The following is a 9,163-nucleotide window of genomic DNA, read 5'->3' as shown; positions in this document are numbered from 1 at the left end:
TCTCTAACCATGAATCTAGAGTTCTCAGCTGCTGCTTCTCTCCATGTCCCCAATCTCTACCTCCATCTCTGGCATCTCTGTTTCTCTGGATAAGGTCTCTCATTCCGCTTGTGCTCTTTTTCCTTGAGAGTCCTAGGGTCCTCTGTTTCTGGACTGTAAGATTAACCACTCCGCTGTTTTTGTTACAAAACTTCTACCTTTACAATTGTGACAGTTGCAATTAGTCATGATATTTTACAGCTTTTTAATCATGGGAAAATTTAAACAGATACAAAAGTAGGAAGAATAGAGAGGCAGAATGGCTGATCTCTTTAGCTTAGGCACCTGAACCCTTCCAGGACCCGTGATACCATGGACGGAGCACGAGGCGAGGATTGTCTGGGTTGAGCCTCAGCTGAGCTTAAGGCTCACGCGCTCCTAGTCTCTTAGGTGGGACTTCTTGTTGTTGTTAAGTTCCGTTATGTTGGTTCTGAATCATAACAACCCTGTATAGGGTATCCAAGGAGCAGCGGGGGGGTTTGAACCACCGACCTTTTGTTTAGCAGTCCAGTGCTGATCCTACAGTGCCACACTAGGACTCTGGCCCGTCTTAGCTGAAGATATAAGTGGTGCATTGGCTCCAGGTAAAAGTACAGTATATGTATCCAACCTGCCCTTTTCCCTGACAAACAGTGGCTTATACCGGATATTTTCCAAGTATGGCAAAGTTGTAAAAGTTACTACAATGAAAGATGAAGACACAGGAAGAGTAAAGGGGTTGTATTTATTTAATTTTTGGATAAAGAGTCTGCACATAACTGTACAAGAGCAATAAACAACAAATAGTTATTTGGTAGAGTGATAAAAGCAAGCATTGCTATTGATAATGGAAGAACAGCTGAGGTCATCTGACGGCGACACTACTTTGATAAATCTAAGTGTTAGGAATGTGGGGAAAATGGTCACTTAAGTTATGCCTGTCCTGAAAATATACTTGGAGAACGTGAGCTTTCAAAGAAGAAGGAAAAAAAAAGAAAATTCCTGAACCAGAGAACAAATTAAGGAAGTAGAAGAAAGTGATGATGTAGGGGAAGATCCTGCTCTTGACAGTCTCAGTCCAGCTTAGCTTTCCAGCAGGCCAAAATTGAAGAAGAAGCATAAAAAATGGAAGCCCAGCTCAGGGAACCCCTCCACATCAGATGATTCAAGATGCCCATTGATAAAGAAAAGTACATATTTCAGTGATGAGAAGGAATTTAGTGATTAAAACGAATATTTATGATGTAAATACCATTAATTTTTTTTAATCTTGGAGTGCAAAGTTCAGTGGGGAATAAAGATTACTTCTGGAACTTTGAGCATAAGAACACTTGTTACCACATAGTTTTCTATTATAAAACAGTCCATAGGAAATTGAAATACATTTTAAAGTATCATGTTTGTATCTTACCTTTGCAGAGTAGTAAAGATCAAGATTTGTTACTAACCATTAATTCTGAAAATACTATTTTAGTAATGTTACTGTCTTTCCCAAGAAAAAAGTGCATACTACAAAGATTTATTTGGAAAGTTCATTATAAAACCTATATTCCTATTGGATTGGTTTACATGAGTACTTTAATGATAAGCTTAATCTGTAAAACAAAAACTTCTTAAAATTGGTAAAAAATTTAATGGGTTTATTGTTATTAAGGCGCTCTGGTAGCGTAGTGGTTACTAATCGGGCTGCAAACCTTAAGGTCAGTAGTTCGAAACTACCAGCTGCTCTGCAGGAGAAAGATGAGGCTTTTTGCTCCTGTAAAGATTTACAGCCTCGCTAAAGATGTACACGTCCGCTATGGGTCAGAACCGACTCGACGGCACTTAACAACAAGAACAAGAACATTTTGTATTAAAAAAAAAGTAGAAAGAATAGAAAAATGAATCCCTATATGTCCATCCCTTAAATTCATTCATGTTTGCCAAGTGATAATTCTCTGAATTCTGTTATTCCTTAATTCATTATTTGGAATTTTTCTTTAAAGAGAAATGGTCTCCTCTTCTACTTTAAATATGTTCTTTTCTAATCAAGTGTATGTATGTAATGGAAACTTTTAGAAGATCATTTATTTGGCCGTCTTCTCCTTTATTTTGCCATTTAAAGTTATAATCATGAACACCATACACACATATTCTCTGTACATTCACTTTCATTCTGATATGATCAAGGACCTACTTCTAGTGAGAAAATAACTGTTGTCTTGAAAAAATTTACTGCCAGAGCATGTCATATTTCTTAGGCTTGTTGGCAAGGGATAAAAAAGGTTAAGAATTACTGATGTAGTATAGCTATTTCATGTCATACATGAACACTATAAGAAGAGCAGCAGAAACTCTCCCCGGTTACCTTGCTAATTTACTATGTACCTGGTTTCGAAATTTGGGTCTTCTAGCTTCTAGTATTACTCTAGAATACTAGTACTCTTTTCCTTTTAACTCCTCCAAACTGTTTTTGTGGGATGCACTATGTTCCTAATGATCAAAGAGAATACATGGGAATGAAAGAGTTGGTCAAGAGAGGGTACATTCATTGTATCATGCTTTTCTACATCTATGCTCTCGGTCCCAGCTAAGTTATAGCACATCAAAGTAGAATGTTTTTTTCATAATAGTAGACTGGATTGTATAGCTTATTTGTATCTATTTTAAATATCTATTCCTTTGATATCTGTAAAAATTGCTGAGATGTTAAAACTCAACTGGTAAATTATCTTCTAGTAAAGTTTTGTGTGATCTTTCTGTAATAAGTGGGTAGGGTATATCCAGTAATGACAAGTAGTGATACGATTATTTGGTTAATTCACTAAGAAACTATTTATTAAAAACTGACTATGTGCTGACTGCTGAGCTAGGTGCATGAATAAAGAGTGACTGCAAATTTTAAGAGAAAATTTGCTGCAGTGATACCTAGTTTCATGCCAGGATGAGTGTTATTTTAAACAATGAGTTGATAGTTCTTAGAAGAAGTGGATGATAAAATGATATGGAATTAGAGTCCTTCCGTGATTTTCCTCTGAAACATGTCTCCGCTGTAGCTCCTGGGCTTGCGTTCACATAAAAGGATAGGCCTGTCTCTACCCAAGTTGTTCTTTTGATCGTAGGTGCCTGCTTTTAATTCAGAATCTGCTTTTAACTACATTTTAGATTCTTGACAGTTGGATTTTCTGTTTACGTATAGGGATCAGAGGAGGGTGGTATGACTAAGTGGGTCTTTAAAATCTTTTAGGTAAGTATAGTCACTGAGTAACGTGAACGCAAGAACAGCTTGACATCTTTCCCTGTGAGTACCTAGGATTGAAGGTGTCATCATTTGTGCTCTTCTTAAATACATCTCTTTCAGTTCCTATTGTCCTTGCCATAAACAAATGTGACAAACCTGAGGCTGATGCTGAGAAGGTAAAAAAAGAACTTCTGGCTCATGAGGTGGTGTGTGAGGATTACGGAGGCGATGTCCAAGCCGTGCACATCTCTGCACTTACCGTAAGTGCAGTCACCTCGGAAAGACATGGGCCCAGAGGGGAACGCTATGCCTAATACACAGAGTGAGCTCTGTTTAAAGAGCATGTTCACATACATTGTTTCTGTTATTTAAAAAATTACCTGGGTACTAGGCAAAGCTGGTATCACTATCAAATCTGGTATCATAGATTCAAAGTTAGATTCAGAAAGGTCAGTTACCTAGTGTGGTCACATAGCTAGCTGGTCAATGGGGAGTTAGGTCCGAATTTACTCACTTTCTTATTGTGAGACACCTAATGTGTAGAATAACTGGTGAATGACTTGGGAATAAAGAGACAGTACCCTTAAGACTGTTTTAAGCAGAAATAATAAGGTAGCCATATAGCAAAGCACATAGAGAGCACACACACGGAGATTTCTTAGACTTAACCAAATACCTCACAGGATCTGTTTACAGTCTTCGTGGGACAACTTGGTCAATTGGCGTAATATAGTCCATAAAATTTAGGTTCTACATCCTAGTTTGGTGAGAAGCATCTGAGGTCTTAAAAGCTTATAAGTGGCCATATAAATACAACTATTGGTTTCTACACATCTGGAGTAAAAGAGAAAGATGGAAACTAAAGACTCAGAGAAGACTAAACTAAACACTATGTCTACAGGGCTAACAGTCAAAATGAACCATAACTTCATCTAGCCTGAGACCAGAAGGACTAGGTGTGGCTGGCTACCATTAGCAACCATTCTAATCAGGGCCACAATAGATAGATCCCAGTAGAATGGGAAGAAAATGAGAACCAGAACTAAAGTTCTAAATAAGTCCAGACTTACTGGACCAGTTGAGACTGAAGGATTCTCCAAGGCTAGTTCCCTGAGATATTCTTTAAACTGTGAATGACACTACTTAGGAGGTTATCTCTTAGCTCAATAATAGATTGACTTGTAAAATAAATGGCATCACTTGGGAGTACTGTGCATATTTAAAAAAATTAACCTACATGAAACCCAACAGTCAGCATTTACTCTAAAGCATAGATGAAGAGGTAAGAAGGTAGGGAAACTAGATTACTGAAAACAGAACAACTTTAACAGAAGAAATGAAAACCTCGACATACTGTGAAAAATGTAATGAATGCCACTGAGCAGATTGTGTAAAAATGTTAAATGAGAATCTAATTTGAGGCATAAGCTTTCATTGAAAACAAGAAAATATATATATTTTTAAATGATAGGATAAGGTGAGTTGGGAGAGACTGTCAATGAAGTAAGATGAGACCTTTCCCATAGGGGAAGATAGAGATAGAAGACTACTAAATATAAAGAAACAACTTCAGTTCTGGTTTTCGGATCAGCATTTTTTAATTAGGGAAAAATATTAAGGAATAAGTGGATGTTGTTGATATGTGCTGTGGAGTCGGTTCCGACTCATAGCGACCCTGCACAGGGTTTCCGAGGCTGTAAATCTTTACGGGAGCAGAAAGCCTCATCTTTCTCCTGAGGAACAGCTGGTAGTTTCGAACTGCTGACCTTGCGGTTCGCAGCCCGATTCGTAACCCCTACGCTACCAGAGCTCCTTAAGGTATAAGTGGATAGGTAAGCAAAATATTTAGTCAGTTTTTGACAATTGTCCCTGTATGTTTTATACTCTGGAATAACTATCAGCACTCTCTTGACCATCACTGGTTAGTCATGTGAGTGAATTGGAGCTTTAAAGAGCATAGTCAACATAGATTACTAACAGTGGTTTGTCTCATCTAGCCCCTTCATTGTACAGTTGGGAAAAGGTGGACCAGGTAGGTGAGCTGAGTTTTCAAGGCTTCACAGCTAGGTGGATGCAGAGTATAGCTTAGTGGTCATTGTTTTTTCTTGTCACTCATTAATTAAGAATAAACTATACTTAATTTATTTACCACTCAAGATCCTTAAGTGGATCAGAGGAGATAATAAATATGAAAACTTGTTCAGTTATATAGACTTTTGAATGTAAGAAAGAGAGAGGAAAGAAAATTGCCAAAATAGATTTATGAGAAAGAATAAATAAAGCATGTGTTTATGAAAGAGAATTAGGAAGTATCACCAGCGGACATCCTTTAAAAATAGTCACCATTTCTTTGCAAGATGTGTGTTTCAGTGAAGTTTTCTTGCTGATTGTTTTTTCCTTCTTTCTTTTAATGGGTAATTCATGAATTTAGTACTAAAAGAAAATAATATACTGTCAAGAATATTTTAGCTCTTTAACCTTAGTATTTACATTTACAGATAACATTAATACCTTTTTTACTGTTCTTCAAGGGTAATAATCTATTGGCTTTGGCAGAAGCAACAATTACTCTGGCAGAAATGTTAGAACTGAAAGCAGATCACACTGGTCCAGTGGAAGGAACAGTAATAGAGTCTTTCACAGACAAAGGAAGAGGGTAGGACCTTTACTATTCTTGGGTTTTGATCATTTTGTTCCATGGTTTTTGTGACTTAATTATAATAATGTATTCTTTTTATTGCATATTGTTTGTCCATGACCAATATTTTCAAAGCATATATTGCTGAAAAGTATTTTATTGTTGTAGTACACAGAGTGCAAAACTGGTGATCATTACTGTCAGTAGACCTTAGCAACTATCGGGCCATATCTGATAGCCATATTTGAATGACTCCAACAATGTCATTTGTTTGATTTCTTTTTCACTGTTTCAGCTGAATTGGCAATGCCTCATCGGAATGGAATACCAATTATTGCATTTTAGATTTTCTAGATTCTTTGTGATTTTACTCATTAATATTGTATATAGTAAGGTCTTAGAAATGGTATTCTCTTCTTGAATTTCCCTTTTTATCAACAAGAAAAGTCTTCTCACTGAGTATTACGTCAGTTACAGAAAAGGAATTAAGAATTCTGTCAGAACACTCTGTCTCCTGGCGCTTCCCCCAGTGCAACCAGTATGTGTTTATAGTATGAAAAACTGCTTAATTGAAAAGTGATTAAATTAACCTTGAGCCCTGGTGGCATTGTAGAATAAGCACTGGATTGCTAACCACTCGGTCAGCAGTTCAGACTCACCAGCTGCTCTGCAGAAGAAAGATGAGACTTTCTGCTTTGATAAAGATTTATAGCCTTGGAAACTCTATACAGGGCTGCTGTGAGTTGGAATCAACTTGATGGCAGTGGGTTTTGTTGTGTTCTTTTTGTTACATGTGTATATTTTAAAACTTCATAAAGATATCTTTGCTTTACAGAAGAAATGCAATTACATCCTGATTATGACCTTAGGAATAAAGATGCACTTTTACTTCCATTTTAGTCCGGTCACTGCAGCTATAATTCAAAGAGGAACTTTGAGAAAAGGCTCGATTCTAGTTGCTGGAAAGTGTTGGGCAAAAGTACGCTCAATGTTTGATGAAAATGGCAAAACAATCAATGAGGCCTGTCCCAGCATGCCAGTGGGAATTGTAGGCTGGCGGGACCTTCCTTCAGCAGGAGATGAAATTCTTGAAGTAGAATCTGAGGTACGTCATGCTTTCCTGTATAGTAGATATGCTAGAATGAATTCAGATAGCACTCTAAAATATTCAAAAAACATTACATTGAATAAGTTTACCAATGTTAACTTTAGAATATAGGGATGATGAGAGACCACTAGTGGCATTTTAGAATGTGACTGTTCAGTTTTTAAAATTTTAATTTGAGATAAGTTTTAAAAATTAAATAATGTTAATTATAGGCAAAGTCCTCCCAAATAAAAAAATTTAAGTTCTTTGAAAAATAGAATTATGGTTGTAGTTGCCTATGTGAGTTAGGCTACTTTTGTAATGGGGGAAAGCACAAAGCCATTAACCTCACAGTTGTTGGTTTGGTTAACTAATGCCACTTTTTTCTGATAAAGACCCGGGCACGGGAAGTTGTCGATTGGAGGAAGTATGAACAAGAACAAGATAAAAATAAGGACGATCTGAAAATAATAAAAGAAAAACGAAAGGAACACCAAGAAGCACATCGGAAAGATCGTGAGAAGTACGGCAGTTTGCACTGGAAGGAAAGATCGTATTTAAAGTTCCAAGCAAGAAAAGAACAAAAATTCTTAAAGCCAAAAGAGAAAACAGAAAGAGATTCAAATGCACTTCCCCTAATTATTAAAGGTAACTTTTTAAAGGATTTTCTTTGACAATTACACCAAAATACTTGAATAGTTGGGATGGTTTTCTTAGTAAGCATAATTCTTGAAGATTTTGTTGTAAGTATACATTTGGTTGTTATACTTTATTAAATCAATATTTGTAATTGCTAAACCTAAATAAAAATGGATTTAAATCATGGTTTTAAATAGGTTGACCTTTTTTGTGTGTTAATTCCTAGCTCTTAACATCAACTTAAATCTGTTCATTACTAGCTCTTTATATCAGCTTGAAACTTTTGCTCTGTTTAGGTGATGTTGATGGTTCTGTTGAAGCCATTTTGGACATTCTTGATACCTATGATGCATCACATGAGTGTAAACTGGAATTAATACATTTTGGAGTGGGTGATATTAGTGAAAATGATGTTCACCTTGCGGAAACATTTGGTGGTAAGTATGCCATTTCCAGTTTGTTTAAATGTGTTACCTAGATCACTCTCTGAACCATTGTTGCTTGGTCTTTTGTTGCTTGGTTAGTCCCACCTAACATTTGCTTCCGTTAGCATCTCCTTCCCCAGTGCAGCCCAGTCCCAGCTTGCAGCTGTGTGGAATGGTAGCCATAGCTCCTCTCTTGCTATTGTAGTGCAACTTGGGGAGCTACTTCAAACCCCAGTACTGGTTTTTTTTTTAATTTTTCTTTGTGGGCACCAATAATGTTTTCTCTCCCTTCCTCCCAATCTCCCACTCCAATTTGAGGTTGGCTGTCTATTAAACATCTGAATGCTCCTCACACTGAAACAACTTGTTTGTCAGTTTGTTGTACTTTGGTGGCTTGTATGTTGCTGTGATGCTGGAAATTATGCCACCAGTATTTTAAACAGAGGGTCCACCCATAGTGGACAGCTCTCAGTGGAGTTTTCAAACTAAGATTAGGAAGAAGGAGAGGCGGACTCCTTCTGAGTGGTTACCCACTTTGTGGGTAACAGCAGAACACGGTCAGACATATGCCAAAAGAGGAGCCCTCAGGTCAGAAAGCACTCCAAATACAACTGGGAAAGACCTGCCTCCTTAAAGTAGAGTTGACTTTAATGACATCAATGGAGCAAAACTTTCTGGGCCTTCATTTGTTGCTATGGCAAAACTCAAAATGAAGAGAAATAGCTGCAAACATCCATTAACAATTGGAATGTGGAATGTGTGAAATATGAATCTAGGAAAATTGGAAGTTGTAAAAAATGAAATGAAACGTACACACATCAATATCATAGGTGTTAGTGAGAGAAATGGACTGGTACTGGCCATTTTGAATCAGACAATTATATGGTTAACTGTAACATTTATTGTCAAAAAAAGCATTTCAGCATCTATCTTGAAGCACAATGCTGTCTGTGATAGGATAATATCCATATTCCTATAAGGAAGGTCAGTTAATACCACTATTATTCAAATTTATGCACCGACCACTAAAGCCAGTGATAATGAAACTGAGGAATTCTATCAACTTCTTCAGTGTGAAATTGATCAAACTTGCAGTTAAGATGCACTGATAATTACTGGTGATGCAAAAGTTGGAA

The 9,163-nt window shown here is 36.9% G+C and overlaps 1 protein-coding gene and 1 pseudogene across 1 annotated transcript in view; both read left to right on the top strand.

The window, feature by feature from the left end:
• LOC102816505 (translation initiation factor IF-2, mitochondrial-like) overlaps window positions 1-9,163 on the top strand; it is a 33,552-nt gene that overhangs the window by 14,303 nt on the left and 10,086 nt on the right. Inside the window, exons 6-10 of the mRNA XM_006868009.1 lie at window positions 3,359-3,498; window positions 5,770-5,894; window positions 6,777-6,981; window positions 7,359-7,611; window positions 7,899-8,039. Of these exons, the coding sequence (XP_006868071.1) occupies window positions 3,359-3,498; window positions 5,770-5,894; window positions 6,777-6,981; window positions 7,359-7,611; window positions 7,899-8,039 (864 nt within the window). The remainder of the gene's footprint in view (window positions 1-3,358; window positions 3,499-5,769; window positions 5,895-6,776; window positions 6,982-7,358; window positions 7,612-7,898; window positions 8,040-9,163) is intronic.
• On the top strand, window positions 352-1,246 carry LOC102826399 (annotated as a pseudogene).

This window comes from Chrysochloris asiatica, unplaced genomic scaffold (genome assembly GCF_000296735.1).
Source record: "Chrysochloris asiatica unplaced genomic scaffold, ChrAsi1.0 scaffold00114, whole genome shotgun sequence".
NCBI classification, from domain to species: domain Eukaryota; kingdom Metazoa; phylum Chordata; class Mammalia; order Afrosoricida; family Chrysochloridae; genus Chrysochloris; species Chrysochloris asiatica.
This window is presented reverse-complemented; position numbering and strand designations above follow the sequence as displayed.